Here is a 15,528-nt window from a genome sequence, read left to right as displayed (position 1 = left end):
TCTAGACCCCTCAGATCTTCTGGTTCTGGACTGCTCTGCATCCCCAGAACCAGAACCAAACGAGGAAAAGCAGCATTCAGTTTCTATGCACCACAAATTTGGAACAAACTTCCAGAAAACTGTAAAACAGCTGAAACACTGGGTGCCTTTAAATCTCAACTTAAAACCCACCTGTTTAGAGCTGCTTATGGCTAAATTAGGGTTAGAGTGCGGGGTTTTTGATGTCTTCGATGTTTTTCTCTTTCTTACTGTTTATTCAATGTCACATGCTGTTTTTATTTTGTTTTTTAATTATGTAAAGCACCTTGAAATGCCTTGCTGCTGAAATGTGCTATACAAATAAAATTTGATTGATTGATTGATTGATTTGTCTTTTATGTCTGTATAAGTTTGGTTTTTAGGGTGAAATAGTTACAATAAAACACTAAGAGTTTGTAGAAAAGTTTAAACTGAGTATTGTACTGCAGTTTTTATTTACCATCAAACATCTGAAGAGTTAATCTCAGCTCAGTTCAAACTGGATGAACAACATTTTTTGACAGCTGCTGTCAGAGGAAACACTTTTTACTGTAATGTCTAAATGGATGGGCTGATTTACACTTTGATTAAATATTGACTGTTAAATGCAGCCAGGTGGTGGAGGGGGTCTGGTTTGGTGGTCTCAGGATTCCATCTTTGCTGTTTGCAGATGATGTGTTCCTGTTGGCGTCATCGTGCCATGATCTCCAGCTCTCACTGAAGCGGTTTGCAGCCAAGTGTGAAGCTGGGATGAGGATCAGCACCTCCAAACGTATGGTTGTGGTCCTCAGTCAGACAAGGTTGGACTGTTCTCTCTGGGTTGGGAGTGAGGTGCTGCCTCAAGTAGAGGAGTTTAAGTATCTCAGGGTTTTGTTCATGAGTGAGCAAAGAATGGAGCATTAGACTGACCGATGGATCTGTGCAGCTCTGCAGTATTGGGTTCTCTGTACCCGTCTGTTGTGGTGAAGAGGGAGCTGAGCTGAAAGAAAAAACTGTCTGTTTACGGGTCGGTCTACGGTCCTACCCTCACCTACAGTCATGAACTTTGGATGATGACTGAAAGAACGAGATCATGGATACAGGCGGTCGAAAGGAGTTCTTTCTAAAGGTTAGCTGGCCTCTTCCTTAGAGATAGGGTGAGAAGTTTGGTTATCCAGGATAACTGATCCTCCACACTGAGAGGAGCCAGATGAGGTGGTTCAGGCATCTGGTAGGGACGACCCCTGGATGCTTCCTAGATTTCAGAGGATGCCCACCTGAGAGGACACCCTGAGGAACACCAGGGACACCCTGGAGAGACTATGTCTCCCGGCTTTCCTGGGAATGACTTGGAGTCTTCCTGGAAGAGATGGAAGAGGTGGCTGTGGAAAGAGATGTCTGGACTCCCCTCTTTGAGCTGCTGCCCCAAAACCTGACTCCAGAAGAAGCAGTAGATGATGGATGGATGGATGGATGGATGGATGGATGGATGGATGGATGGATGGATGGATGGATGGATGGATGGATGGATGGANCTTTCCAAGACCAAAATAAGGGAAGAGTTTCTCAGTGAAAGTGTCTCTGTGAGTGTAGATGTGACTCATGTCTTCAGAGTCGTAGAAGGACACCTCCCCCCTGTCAAAGTCCAGCTGGACTCTGATCTTCTGGAGACTCTTCTTCACACTGAGAGTTTTACCAGCACCATTGGTAAAATTTGCACTGTGATGAATCAAACACCAGATTCCAGATTCTGCTGTAGTAGGGCGCTCTTCTTTCCTTTCAACTGACTCTTTAACCAAACTGATCATCCACTCAGGATGATCTCCCACCTCCACCTCCCAGCTGTGTTTCCCTGAGCTGAAGCCCTCAGAACCAAGAACACTAAAAAACTTTGTGATTCTCTCTGGATTGTCAGGAAGCTGCTGCTTTGTGTCTCCACGTGTCACACTGGTCAGATCATCAGACAGATGGAGGCAGCTGTTTGCAGTGTTTGGGTCCAGAATGACAGGACTGAAGTGGACCTTGTCCTTCATCTTGTCCCAGACTCTGAAGGACAGGTTGCCCAGGTGTTTGGCCACATCTATCAGGGCTCCTGAGACCAGCTGTGGATCTGACAGTGAGCTCTGGGTTCTGGCTCTGGTCTGAGTGTCTTTATAACTGCTGAGGAACGACACGTTGTCTTTCTGCAGGTCTTCTTCAACAGCAGAGATACTGTCTGACAGAGAGGAGATCTGCTCCTGGATCCTCTTCATCTCTCTGCTGATAGTCTTCCCCTTCTGCTCCTCTTCCTCCCTCAGAGCTGCCAGTCTGGACTCCTCTTCGTCTCTCAGGAACTGGTGGAGCTTGTTGAACTCTGCTCTGATCTGTCTCTCTGTGGACAGCAGCTGCTTCTTGGAGTGTTGGATCACATCATTGTATGTTTCCTCCACATGTTTGTGTTTGTTCCTCTTGTCCTGCAGAGACTTTAAGTCAGATCTCAGCTGCTCCTTCAGCTCACTGACTGCTTGTTCTACAGGAACCACTTTGTGGTTCTGGTGGAGAGAAAACTCACAGACAGGACACACAGCTCTCTGCTCGTCCAAACAGAACATATAAGAAACTTCTGAGTGTATATCACACACCACCTCCTTCTTCTTCTCTTTCTTTTCTTTTTTCTCCTCAGTTGAGCGTACACTTTGCTTCCTAGCAAATGAATCAGCCACTTGTTTCAGTGCAAAGTTAACAGGTGGAAATTTCTTTGAGTATTTCCTTTTACAAAGAGGACAGTTTTTCTTTTTAGTTTGTTCCCAGAACTTCTGCAGGCAGCTTGAACAGAAGCTGTGGTTGCAGCTCAGAGAAACAGGATCTTTGAAAGTCTCTGAACAAAGAGTGCAGCTCAAGGAGTCGTCAACCAAAGCCATTTTCTCAGCCATTTCCTCCACACTTTAATTATTTTTCAGTGGTTAGACTCACCAAATATCTGTCTCTTTGAACCACAGNGGATGGATGGATGGATGGATGGATGGATGGATGGATGGATGGATGTCACCAGTCAGACAAGCTTTGCTTCACTTTATCTTTGTTATTTCAGTCGGACAGTTCCACTGAACAGTCGGCAAATCAACTGAACGTTTGAAACTTTAGGAATTACATCATATGTTAAATTTCATCTTCACACAGTCAGAAGTTTTTACAGTTTGTAGAATAAGACAACACAAAAACTGAAGTTTGTACTTTGGTCCTAAAATGAGCCTGAAGCATTTGAAGAGTTAACTTTAACTCACTGTAAACTGGTTGGGCAACATTTATTGTTGTTGTTCAACTGTAAGAGAAATCCTGTTCTGCAGGAACGTCTGAATGTCCTTTGATTAAATGTTTAAACTCTGTTAGGATATAGAATTATGTCAAAGTGTTTGAAAGATTTCTCTTTTAAGTTGTTTCATAGCTGCTCTGAGAAAACATTTCATCAGATTTTTATGTGAATTAGTTTGACTTTAAGAAGCAAACAAACTGCACACTTTAGTGACACAAAACACTGCAGCACAACATAGATTAAAGGACAATTTCAAGGATTTATTGAGAAAAATGAAGATAAATGAGTTTTATGCTCTACAGAGAAAGTTTGAATAAACATTTTATTTAACCCTCAACAACAGATAAGATTAGAAGAACACAAAAATGATTTATCAGACAAAATGTTTTAGTTTTGTTCAAATCTCCTGAGTGGAGTCAAGTTGAAATGAAAATCAGATGAAACATAAAGAAGATGAAGTCATTGGATCAAAGTCAAAGAGACTGATGAGGATGAACCGAACTAGAAAAAGGATTTGATGAAATAACACTTTATGACTTTAACAATAATCAGACTGTGTTTTCTCTGTGAAATCAGGAGGTTTTTAAATTCAGCCTGAACACAAATTTCTGGAAAATGTTCCTGAAACACAGATTGAATTTTCAGTTTTTTGAGTTTTGTAAAAACAAACATCCATGAGCTTCAAAAAGAACTTTTAGTTTCACAGATTTTAACATCAGAGGTTTTGGCGTCTCCAGCCTTTCCAAGACTGAAATAAGGGAAGAGTTTCTCAGTGAAAGTGTCTCTGTGAGTGTAGATGAGACTCATGTCTTCAGAGTCATGGAAGGACACCTCCCCCCTGTCAAAGTCCAGCTGGACTCTGATCTTCTGGAGACTCTTCTTCACTGTGAGAGTTTTACCAACAACATCAATGTATTTTCCATCACGATGCCATAAACACCAGATTCCATCTTCTGGTGAAGCAAATATCTCTCCCTTCCTGTCGACTGACTCTTTAACCAAACCAATCAACCAGTTTGGATGATCTCCCACCTCCACCTCCCAGCTGTGTTTCCCTGAGCTGAAGCCCTCAGAACCAAAAACANACACTGGTCAGATCATCAGACAGATGGAGGCAGCTGTTTGCAGTGTTTGGGTCCAGAATGACAGGACTGAAGTGGACCTTGTCCTTCATCTTGTCCCAGACTCTGAAGGACAGGTTGCCCAGGTGTTTGGCCACATCTATCAGGGCTCCTGAGACCAGCTGTGGATCTGACAGTGAGCTCTGGGTTCTGGCTCTGGTCTGAGTGTCTTTATAACTGCTGAGGAACGACACGTTGTCTTTCTGCAGGTCTTCTTCAACAGCAGAGATACTGTCTGACAGAGAGGAGATCTGCTCCTGGATCCTCTTCATCTCTCTGCTGATAGTCTTCCCCTTCTGCTCCTCTTCCTCCCTCAGAGCTGCCAGTCTGGACTCCTCTTCGTCTCTCAGGAACTGGTGGAGCTTGTTGAACTCTGCTCTGATCTGTGTCTCTGTGGACAGCAGCTGCTTCTTGGAGTGTTGGATCACATCATTGTATGTTTCCTCCACATGTTTGTGTTTGTTCCTCTTGTCCTGCAGAGACTTTAAGTCAGATCTCAGCTGCTCCTTCAGCTCACTGACTGCTTGTTCTACAGGAACCACTTTGTGGTTCTGGTGGAGAGAAAACTCACAGACAGGACACACAGCTCTCTGCTCGTCTTCACAGAACAGTTTAGGATCTTCTTGGTGTTTGCTGCACACCACCTCCACTTCCTTCTCTCCTTTTTCTGCCTCAGATGATCCAGATTTCTGTCGTCCAGCAAAAGAGTCAGCAAGTTGCTTCAGACTAAAATTCACGAGTAGACTTTCCTTTGAGGATTTCCTTTTACAAATAGGACAGTTCTTGTTGTTAGTTTGTTCCCAGAACTTCTGCAGGCAGCTTGAACAGAAGCTGTGGTTGCAGCTCAGAGACACAGGATCTTTGAAAGTCTCTGAACAGACATGGCAGCTCAGGTAACTTTCAACAAGTGCAAGTTTTTCAGCCATTTCTTTTAAAATCTACAGCAGTATTAACAGCAGGTCTCACCAGTTCTTCACTTTTCTGCTCCAAATCCTCCAAATATTCGTTTTTCAGCAGAGATCTCACACCCAGTAATGGAGTTCAGCTCTCTTCAAAACTGTCTAAAATCACTTTCATTTTCTTTAAACATGTCAGTCAGGTGAGCTCAGTCAAACTGGCTGTTATGTGATGTTGTCTCCAGCAGGTGGGGCTGTCAGCTCATCTTTAAAGCTTCTGTGGTTCATTAGCATCAACATTTATTCTGTATATCTGCATAAGTTTAGTTTATTTATTTTTTTTATCTTAGTTTTGTATCTCAGGGTTTTGTTCATGAGTGAGCAAAGAATGGAGCATTAGACTGATCGATGGATCTGTGCAGCTTCTGCAGTATTGGGTTCTCTGTACCCGTCTGTTGTGGTGAAGAGGGAGCTGAGCTGAAAGAAAAAACTCTTTGTTTACGGGTCGGTCTACGGTCCTACCCTCACCTACAGTCATGAACTTTGGATAGCACAGTGTATATAAGCCCACCAGGCTTATAATACACTGGGGGAAACCCTGGAATTTAAGCCATTTTCACACACAAGAACATTTTTGAAAAAAAAAAATTTTTTTAAAAACAAAATCAAATAATAAAAGACACCTCCAAAAAAGATTTTACAACAGATATACTTTATTTATAACCATATCAACAAAACTTTGGTCTTGTATTTTACGTTTAGAAACATGACAAGAAACAAATATTTTAATATTAATTTTAAATCATTAAAATAAAAAACAACATAAAAATAATAATAAATATTCTCAGTGTCTATAGTTTCTGAAGAGATTCCAGCCTCCAGCATCAGACCAGTTTCACCAGTCTCTCACTGGCTTCCCACAGTTTCTTTGCCACACCAGCGTCTCTTGCGAAAGGCCTCAGAGTGGCAGGTCGGCAGTCGACAAAGTAACCTCCGCTGTGCTTGGCAGCTTCATCCGACACAGCACAGTAGATGACGGTCTGAGCTCCAATCTCACACGACACAAAAAACATCCACATGATCACCTGCATCAGCATCCGGAACAGGAACGAGTAGTGGACCGTCCAGCTGCTCTGGACAAAACCTGGAAGAACGGATTTCAGACATTACGAGACATCTGGATGAATATTCAAACTCTGATTCAAGCTGAAAGTCCTAAAGTTCTCTCACCAGGGTGCACAGCGCAGGACGTGACTCCTTTTCCCTCAGTGGTGCGGGCTAGCTCCTGACTGAAGTAGATGTTGGCCAGCTTGCTGCGGCAGTAGGTGAAGAAGGGCAGCAGGTTGTAGTTGAGGTCCTGGAAGTCCAGTTTCTGGTATTTGTAGCTGGAACATGTGAGTGTTAGAACCCGGCTGGGGGCACATTCTTTCAGTCGAGGCAGAAGCAGATTAGTTAAGAGGAAGTGACCCAAGTGGTTGACACCAAAACACAAGCTGAAGCCGTCGTCTGTCCAGTCGAGGATGCCGGGCATGCCTGAGGAAGCATTATGAGGGGACAGAAAGAGGACAAATACAGCAGTCTATTATTAATACGGGACAATGCTGGTTGGTGATTTACAACATATTGATGCTCAAACTTCTCTCACCTGCATTATTGATCAGGATGTCAAGTCTCTTCTCCTTCTGGAGAAAGTTTTTGCAGAATTCCCTCACGGAGCGCAAGCTGGCCAAATCCAGTTCCATGTGCAGGACATCAAGAGAGTGACTCTTGAGTTTGATCTCTCTTACAGCCTTCTCAGCCTTGTTCTGGTCTCTGCAAGCAATGACGACACGGGCACCTCTCATGGCCAGAGCAACAGCTGTCTCCTTACCAATTCCAGAATTACCACCTAAAAACATAAGGTAAAATTGTGATTATATGACCCTTATGGTTTGAAGAAGACTGTATCAATTCAGTGATCTGCAACCTGAAATTTTCTATAACTCCAATCAGCTAGAGGTGGTATGTAATGTCATCCCACAGTTTAAATTGGACTTTTTATCCTCAAAATATAAGCTAGTTTATTTACCTGTAATAAGAACCGTTTTGCCATCAAGTCTTTTTAGCTCCGTGAAATATCTCCTCTTTTTCATCCATTTCAAAATAAAAAAGAAACCCAAAGATGCAAAAACCGTATAGAGAAAATACATTTCTCTGTGAATCCGACCTCAAAAAACCGAGAAGCTAACAGATATTGCTAACACTAGCCGGTTAGCTTGCTAGCTGGATGTTGTAATTTTCATAATTTACATAATTTTAGCATTTTGGATTTCGAAGCGATAAACATGACGTAGCGGACATTATCAAAACTGACTTCCACGTTTTAAAAAGACAGTTTGATTCATTTAACATTCAGGTTAAAATCCCTTTACAGGTTTATTCCGTTTCACCCATATTTATTTTGGTCAACAAAAGAAGTGAGCATGCGCGAGAAGTTAAACTCTCCCGAGAGTATGACACCAACGTGAATTTAAGCACAAGCTGTTGACTTGTGATTTTTACGCTGAATTAAGTTAAAAAATATGACTAAAATTGCTGAAGGTGTATTGTTATGAATGTAAATAATATTTGTAGTTTATTGGCACGACGTAAAGCGAACAAATAGTCCCTAAATGCATTTTAAAACTGACGTGTTAATTCATAACCTGTAGTAACTCATAAATTTAACTCGTGACCAGGTCGGTTTGCTCCCTGTGACCTTTGCTTTATTTTCCATCATTCAGAGTCTCTCAGTCCAGGAGAGTTTAACTCAGGCACGACTTGTTGTTTTGTTCTCTGACATAAACATGAGAGCACGCTTCAGAGAGGTCATTGTTCTTTGGGGAATCCTTATTTTCTCACCTAAAACAGCAGGTATGATATGTGTTATAAATGAAAACCAGTGATTTATGTTGAAAATACGAAGAGTGAGTCTGAAAACTAGAAGAACTACAGGTCTGCTTTCTGCAGACAACAAGGTTTAATATGCCTGACAATATTCACAGCATGTTTTGACAAGTTAAATGGTTTGAATTGTAAATAAAGTGACTGATTATCTGTTTAAATTTAAATAAAACATTTTATTTTAAATTAAAGATCAGTAAATGTTTTTATAAAATAGGACAAAATATGGAGGACTATATTGTTTTTATATATTTTTAATTATATACATATTGAACTATATTATTTAATGTTGCAGTATATTTTTCAGTATATGTTTTTGTTCCTTAAGGGTAGCAAGTATCTGAATCCATTTTTAAGTACTTGAATTTCAAATCAAATTGATGACGTTTTGCACATTTATATGATTTATTTTACTGTTAGTATTAATAATAATCAGAATAAACTTTTGTTTTTGTTTTTTAAACAGGTGAAACATGCAGGGGGAAGTGTGGACGCGTATTTGAGGCGTGCTCCTGCCATGCAACCTGTTTGTCCTTGCTGAACTGCTGCACAGACTACAGCCGGTCCTGTTTCCAGGCGTCGCCTCAGTCCAGCTCCATGCTGGGTGGGAGAGCTCTCAGGATCCTCGGCTTGGATCTGCCCTCCGATGGGCACCTTTTCTGCAGGTTTGAGTGTATAAGTCCATGTACCATGTTACTTACTGTCCTGTTTGCATCCAGTTTATTTTTCAGGAAGCTCCGATTGACTTTAAGTGTCATAAATCATGCAAATAGGAAGAATGTTTGTTGCAAAAATGCAACAGTCCTGTTAAGATCTGGGGATATTAATTACATTCTTTCAGTACACACTTTTAAATTGAAGTTGTTCAAAATGACGAATACATGCACTTTTGAGCCAAGCTACAAGCCTGATAAAAAAAGCACAGCACAGTAATAAATATAAGAAAGCGCCCAAGCTACTTATTCTGCCAATGAGAGGATATACAGAGGAGAAATGGAAGTAGTAGTGCGGCGTAGCCCCTCAAAAGGTCAAAGAAACTCAAGTTTGTTTCTTTTTGTCGCAGGTTCAAAGGTGAAATTACCTTAAAGGGGTTTATTGATGAAGAGGGTCATGTATACTGCACATCTCCTCTGCTGTTTGAGACAGGATGGATACCGTTTGACGTCTCAACAGACGGAGATCATTTTGACAGGTCGGGAGAATACCTGTCAGGTAAGGTGCTGAAAAACGAGGATAAGGAGCTTTCCGTCTCTGAATTTGTCCGTACCTGAACCTTTATTAGTTTGATTCAGGAACCATTTAATGTTAAACTGAGATAGGCACAAAAAATACTAAATAAAGTGAAGTTTGTAAAAAATGTTCCAGTTTAAAGATGGTGTTTCTGCTCTCTCTAGAATAAGTGGTGCAACCTTAAAAAGATTAAAAAACTGACACATTTTGCACAATCATTACTGCTCACTATTCATAAATATTTACATATTGTACTTTATATGAGTAGATTTCTGTCTCATTATAATATTTCCTATTTATTTGTCAGTGAGTCAGCATTCACATTATTCTTTTCCTGTTTGTCTGAATGTTTTTTAGCTTCTAAATACTTCAGCATACAGTCAGCAGTTTTAACCATTCAGCTATCAAACTGTTCAGCTTTATTTACCTTTTTTGGTTTCATTGAAATAAATGGGGATTTTGAACTTGAGCCAGAAAATACTAATTTTCCAAGTTGTTTTTGCTGCTTAATTCAGATCTAGAAAGTTTTGTTTTGTCGTAACAGTTTTTCTTCCTGTTCACTTCCTGTTAGTCCATCCCAGCGAAGCAGACCCTACTTCTGAAGTCACCCTGGTGAATGCAACACAGTGGAACAGCTACGGTACACCGAACACAGCAGGACAGCTTCAGATGACGTGGAACAGCTCTTTAATCGAAACAGAAGAGGTCAACGTAGAGCTGTGGGGTTACAGAGAGGTCAGCAGCTCAGAGGCGGAGACGTCCTCGCTTCGGGCCGAGCTGAGCTATCTCTACTCTCTGGGCAGGAATCTTCCCAACTCAGGTGTCTTTAGCTTCAACCCTGAGCCCAGAGAGGACTTTTCTGAATGGGAGCTGGGGAATATCCGCATCACTGCTGGTTCCAAATCAGAGGGAGAAAGGTATCCGATACACAACTCATGCATCTGAATGACTGTGATAAAACTGCACTTTTAGTGGAATGTTTCCAGTTTTACTGCAGTTTGCAGAATTATAAAGAAACATGCTGACAATTTGTACTTTTTTAAAAGTAATATTAGCAATAGCAAAAGCTTTTAAAGTACATTAATCTAGTTTTTTACATGATTGAAACTTTATTATGAAGAATCCTATTATCTCTTACGATAAACATAAAATACCTTGTGTATTTAATAACCAGCATAAAAATAATTAGCATCAGATGTAAATACTTTTATATTAATTTAAGAGCTTGAGATTTACTTTATGAGCCAGACTGAAGGTGTTTGCTTTGTTTCTGAAATGCAAGGATGTGATCATTTCTCTGTTTTAAATTTAATGTTTTACTTCTTTTCCTCAGGCAATAAGAGGTCCTGGTTCTTGCATACAATGTGTTATAAAATTACCTATATTTGCTTTTCTGTTATCCTCCATTTAACTGTCTCACAGTTTGTTATTAGAAAAAGATTAAGTGACTGTGAGTCTGAGACATAGTTTGACTTTGTTTTATGAAGTGGAAATGAGAGTTTAAACTGAAAACAGTCATTATTTATGCACAGAAATGTTCAGGGACTCTGGAGCGGAGGTCATATCTTGGCGTGGCACCTGGAGCAGGCTTTTAGAGACGACTCCTCAGCCTGGGCAGAAAACAAGTGTCTGCAGTGGGACGCTCTGGAGAAGAAGCTGACCAGCTTCCTGAACGAGCTCATCGACTGTCCGTGCACACTGTCACAGGCCCGAGCCGACACAGGAAGGTTTCATGTGAGTGCACCCATCACAGGGACTAATATTATCGAATTATTTCAGGTAAAACACGAGCTATCACCATTACTGTTACGCTTTGAAAAATATTATCTGCGCAATGAATAAATAGGATGGTGAAACAAATAAAATACAATGAGAAAGAGCTGTTTAACTTTCACAGATCGTATCTGTTCTTTTTTTCAGACTGATTCCACCTGTAACATTGAGAGTGGCAGTGTTTGTACTTATCACCCTGGTAGTGTCTACTGTGTCAGAGCAATCCAGGCCAGGTAGGAGTGACAGGAGTACAGATTAACGATTTAAGACTGAAATCCATTTTTTCTCTTTTTGAAGGTATTCATCGCCGATTCTGCTGAACTATATCAAATGGTGCAGTTTGAAAGAGTTTAGTCGAGGAGTTTTCCAGTTACACTGCTAGAGATAAAATGTTTGATTTACTAAAATTACTCGTGTTCCACTAAATGTAAAAAAGTGTTTATTACTAAAAGTACTAATTATCTGAAGCCTTCACTAAATAGTTTATGGATGTCAAAAGACTTCAAAACCTCTCCAAAAGCACCAGAAACAAAATAGCTCAAAGTTTGTTCAAATAAAAAATAAAATTAAATCAAACAATAGGGCTCCCTGGCCTAACGCAGATGTGTAAGTAAGGAAAGCCTGTCTGAACAGTACATTATCAGCAAAATGGATAAGTTTAATCAAATAAGCAGCATTTAAGTTGCTTTAATATGTAATTTTATTTGATTAAGACAGCCAAACCTGCCTGTTTTGACTGTTGAGAGTTTACTAAAAGCTCTAGAATCAAGATAAAATAGTTGTGCAGTTCAGACAACAATTAAATATAATTTTAAGAGCGCATATTGATATTCAGTGCTGAAATGCGGGTAAAAAAAGAGCCGTTCACAGATTTTGTTTACAGGTTTTTACTTTAAGGACACAATAACCATTGATATGAGAAAAACATGTTTTTTTTTTAAATGCTCTGATGATTTTGCGTTTCCAGTCCCAGACATGGATCGGGGCAGCAGTGTTGCTACGACAGCTCCGGCGCTCTGGTTCTGACAGGAGACTCAGTCGGGGGCAGCACCCCAGACAGGGCTCACGACTGGGGGGCCCCTCCGTACAGAGAGCCCCCTCGGATACCTGGGTATTCCCACTGGCTTTATGATGTCACCAGCTTCTTTTACTGCTGTCTGTGGTCCGACCTTTGCAACGTCTACCTCGACCATCGACCTTCAAGTGGATGTCGCAAATACCAGCCCCCGGGAGCAGGTTTGGCTGACGACTCGTTACTTTATTCTTTGTGTTTTACTGGCTGTTTCTCTTTACTGTGGCTTAATTTCTTACAAAGCATGAACTCAATTTTAAGAAGAGATAAATGAGTTACAGGCTTCAGCTGGGAGCTGAAACGAGGAGAATAACACGAGATTAAGCTGCATTCTGGTTAGGGTTAGGACAAACAGTGCGTTGAAATATGTTTGTGCCAAAACGAGTCAGCGGCTTGTTTCTCGATGCCTTGCAGGTGTTGTCCTCGGAAGCCTGCATTTTGTGACGTTTGATGGCCTCAGTTACACTTTCAGCGGGAAAGGAGAGTATTACCTGGTGTCTGCAGCAGACAGAGAGCTGAGTGTTCAGGCCAGGACAGAGCAGGTGAAACTCCAGAACGGTGAGTCCACATTTAACGTGAATGCCCCGTTTGTATCTGCTTCTTCATCTCCATGTCACCACTGCAGCCCTCTTTGATTGGGTCTCATTTGCCCCTTTTACACCGGCTCTTCTTCAGAAGTCCGGCTCTACTCGGCTCGGCTCTATAAAGAATGCATCGCATTCACACCGGCCAGTTTGGTCGGTAGCAAAGGAACGCCTCCTCGTGTTGCGGGGGGCGGGGCCGCGTGGCGGGTGCGCTACCGAAACTTAGCGCAAGTTGTGTAAACAACAGAAGCGCTGTGGACAACGTTGGCCCTGTGTTGTTGCTGTTTTTTAAACTTATGGGGATTCTCCTGAGACCTCAGGAAGAGAGGCGCAGAGGAAGAAATGCTCTGGATGCTGCGATTGTTGCGCGGAGTAGGACAGCTGTTATCAGCCGGAGATTTCAGGCTTTACAGCGCCTTCAGCTGGGGGACAGACGGCATAAACGTTGCAGGGTAAGCTAACGCTGTTGTTTATATTCCTACCTTCACTCTTTATGCTTGCATCTGGGCACACCCACGACCAATGAGTGAACAGGAGCTAAGCTTGCGCCACCCACGAAGCAGGGCTGGCCCGGCTGGCCCTACTCCGAAGCAGGGACCAAAGAAGTAGGGACCGGCCTCAAAAAAATGCCATTGGAAACGCACGCAAAGCAAGCCGAGTAGAGTGGAGCCGGGACCTTTAGAGCCTGTGTAAAAGGGGCAATTCAGAACAGATGTTTATTTCTGAGTTACAGTATGTTTTCTTATTGAAGAAACCTGTTCGTGAAATAACATTTTTCTTCCTTACTTCCTTCTTTTTTTTATCTTGGTGTTTGTTTGGTGTCAGATAGGGTAAAGGAAAACAGATGTTAGCTTTGTTTGTTAAAATTTATTACCAAGAATTTTCACAACAGCCATGAGAATAGAGACTTTATGTGGCCAGATGTCATCAATATGTCCTTCATTAGAACAGTCAAGTCAAACATCTGGATTATTAAACTGCTCAAACCCAAACTGTAATTAAAGCCAGTGTAGAATCAGAATACATAACTAAACATAACACAACAAGTAAGAAAATTTGTGTTTGTTTGGTTATTTCTTTGTTGTAAGAATGCTTCTTTGTAATAAACTTTTTACCATTGGAAAGCCTGTTTATTTCCCCATAAATGGAGCCACATTTGTGGGTTGCGCCCATAAAAATCTTGGCAAATCTTCTCTGCCAAACATCTTATTCAGTTACTGCCTCTTGTTTTGAGCTTCTGATACCACAGGTGCTGCCAATCAGGCACCTGATTGTCTGTGAGCATGAACCCTGCTCCAACTTTAAGGTGGAGCTCTGCAGAAACAAGCAGCATTATTTGGACCGAGCCCTGGTAACATCTCCAAATTGAAGGCCAAGTTCCGTATAACAAGGGATGCCAGAGACGGGCATCCCAAGAAGTCTGTTTCCTCACCCTGTCAGACATCAGAAACTGTAGTCTTCTACAGATTTGCAGGACGATATGGCCGATGGTTCTCTTCCCGGACAATCTAGAACTGATTGCAAACTCATCCTGAAGTGACGTTTGTGCTCTTCAACAAGGTACCTTGGTTAAAGCCACGCAGCTCTCATCAGTGGCTATGAAGGAGAACTCCTCTGATGTCATCGAGGTTCGGACTGCAGGCAAACACCTTCAGGTGCTGAGGAACCAAAAGCTTCTACCGTTCACTGAGCAAAGATGGATGGACCTGCAAGGTGAGGAGCTTCAAGTTGCTTTTCAGGGTTTATGGAGGGTTGTTGTCTCCAACCTGACCCCCTCTGCTTTTACCAGAAGATTAAATCAAAACGTGTGTGTGTGTGTGTGTGTGTGTGTGGGGGGGGGGTAGTGTCACTGCTAAATCAGTCAGGAAGTAGTTCTTACAGGAAGAAGAGGTTCTTTTAAGCACACGCAGTACTCTTGGGATTGAGGTTGCCGTGTTGGAACATTTCTGATTGGTTGACTTCTGCCAGCATCTAATTTCTACCTTTTTTTTTTACCCCAGTCATCTCACTTTAAGCAATCATGAGAGCAAAGTAGTGAATCAGACCAAAAAACTCAACTCTGTGAATATTTCATTGCAGTTTTATTTTGTTTTAAAGTCCAAATTAAAACGGTTATGCTTCGGCACAAGCGATCCACAACACAGCCAGAATGTTTATTTTGCAAAATGCACACAAAATAATTTTTGCATAACTTTAGATGCAGAAAATCTCTGAAGGACTCCCCAACTCCTTCTTGTGCCTACATTTTTCCTCAGTAACTTTAAATTAACATTGAGGTTTAGGTGAATTACTGCTTATGCTTCAAAGCCAGAATCCAGTTTGAGAAGATTTTGTTTTGATGAAGTTTTTTTGTTTGATCGAACATTAAACATTGATGTGTGTCAGGGTGCTTCTTCTTGTGACTTTAGTATATATACATATATACGTATATATTTAGTATATATATATATATATATATATATATATATATATATATATATATATATATTTGTGAGCCAACTGTCAGAGATCCAAAGAGGTGCAACGAAAAGACCAGTACCCAAGAAGTACAACCAGATGCCCATGCCTGAAGCACTTGAAACTGCCAAACAAAGACTCCAAGCCTTGGCCAGCCGCCTAAAGAGATACACAAGAGAGAATG

The 15,528-nt window shown here is 41.4% G+C and overlaps 3 protein-coding genes and 1 pseudogene across 9 annotated transcripts in view; 1 reads left to right on the top strand and 3 right to left on the bottom strand.

Moving 5' to 3' along the window:
- The window catches only part of LOC108242772 (zinc-binding protein A33-like), a 5,310-nt gene extending 2,361 nt beyond the window's left edge, over nt 1-2,949 (bottom strand). Inside the window, exon 1 of one of the 2 annotated variants that reach the window (XM_025008485.2) lies at nt 1,659-2,949. In XM_025008485.2, the coding sequence (XP_024864253.1) occupies nt 1,659-2,909 (1,251 nt within the window). In that variant the 5' untranslated portion in view covers nt 2,910-2,949. Of the gene's footprint in view, nt 1-1,543 lie in introns of both variants that reach the window. The other variant, XM_025008483.2, reaches the window with a different exon arrangement.
- A 579-nt stretch (nt 2,950-3,528) lies between these two features.
- LOC119616606 lies at nt 3,529-5,478 on the bottom strand (annotated as a pseudogene).
- A 519-nt stretch (nt 5,479-5,997) lies between these two features.
- On the bottom strand, nt 5,998-7,762 carry si:dkey-174n20.1 (uncharacterized protein LOC796174 homolog). The gene is made up of 4 exons (XM_017427798.3): nt 7,375-7,762; nt 6,952-7,194; nt 6,537-6,839; nt 5,998-6,450 (listed from the first exon to the last, which is right to left on the bottom strand). Exons 1-4 carry the CDS (start codon nt 7,493-7,495, stop codon nt 6,191-6,193), a joined length of 927 nt encoding a protein of 308 aa, XP_017283287.1. The 5' UTR covers nt 7,496-7,762; the 3' UTR covers nt 5,998-6,190.
- Nucleotides 7,763-8,088: 326 nt separating this feature from the next.
- The window catches only part of susd2 (sushi domain containing 2), a 38,809-nt gene continuing 31,369 nt past the window's right edge, over nt 8,089-15,528 (top strand). For 5 of the 6 annotated variants that reach the window (XR_003039656.2, XM_025008471.2, XM_025008470.2 and 2 more), the window contains exons 1-9: nt 8,089-8,198; nt 8,695-8,893; nt 9,292-9,440; nt 10,030-10,375; nt 10,991-11,192; nt 11,379-11,464; nt 12,199-12,467; nt 12,718-12,861; nt 14,448-14,600. Coding sequence is in view for 4 of the 6 variants with exons in the window: in XM_025008471.2 (XP_024864239.1) it covers nt 8,132-8,198; nt 8,695-8,893; nt 9,292-9,440; nt 10,030-10,375; nt 10,991-11,192; nt 11,379-11,464; nt 12,199-12,467; nt 12,718-12,861; nt 14,448-14,600 (1,615 nt within the window). In the remaining 2 variants the exon portion in view is untranslated. The remainder of the gene's footprint in view (nt 8,199-8,694; nt 8,894-9,291; nt 9,441-10,029; nt 10,376-10,990; nt 11,193-11,378; nt 11,465-12,198; nt 12,468-12,717; nt 12,862-14,447; nt 14,601-15,528) is intronic. The other variant, XR_005232968.1, reaches the window with a different exon arrangement.

The sequence above is a fragment of the Kryptolebias marmoratus genome, linkage group LG1 (assembly GCF_001649575.2).
Source record: "Kryptolebias marmoratus isolate JLee-2015 linkage group LG1, ASM164957v2, whole genome shotgun sequence".
In the NCBI taxonomy this organism is placed as follows: Eukaryota; Metazoa; Chordata; class Actinopteri; order Cyprinodontiformes; family Rivulidae; genus Kryptolebias; species Kryptolebias marmoratus.
Note: the sequence above shows the minus strand (reverse complement) of the source record. Positions and strands in the feature narration are given on the sequence as shown.

Coding starts and splice junctions, on each gene's coding strand:
- si:dkey-174n20.1 (XM_017427798.3), bottom strand. CDS start 7,495: ATGTATTTTCTCTATACGGTTTTTGCATCTTTGGGTTTCTTTTTTATT. Junction 7,195..7,374: donor CAAAACGGTTCTTATTACAG/GTAAATAAACTA, acceptor TTATGTTTTTAG/GTGGTAATTCTGGAATTGGT. Junction 6,451..6,536: donor GTCCTGCGCTGTGCACCCTG/GTGAGAGAACTT, acceptor CCGTTCTTCCAG/GTTTTGTCCAGAGCAGCTGG.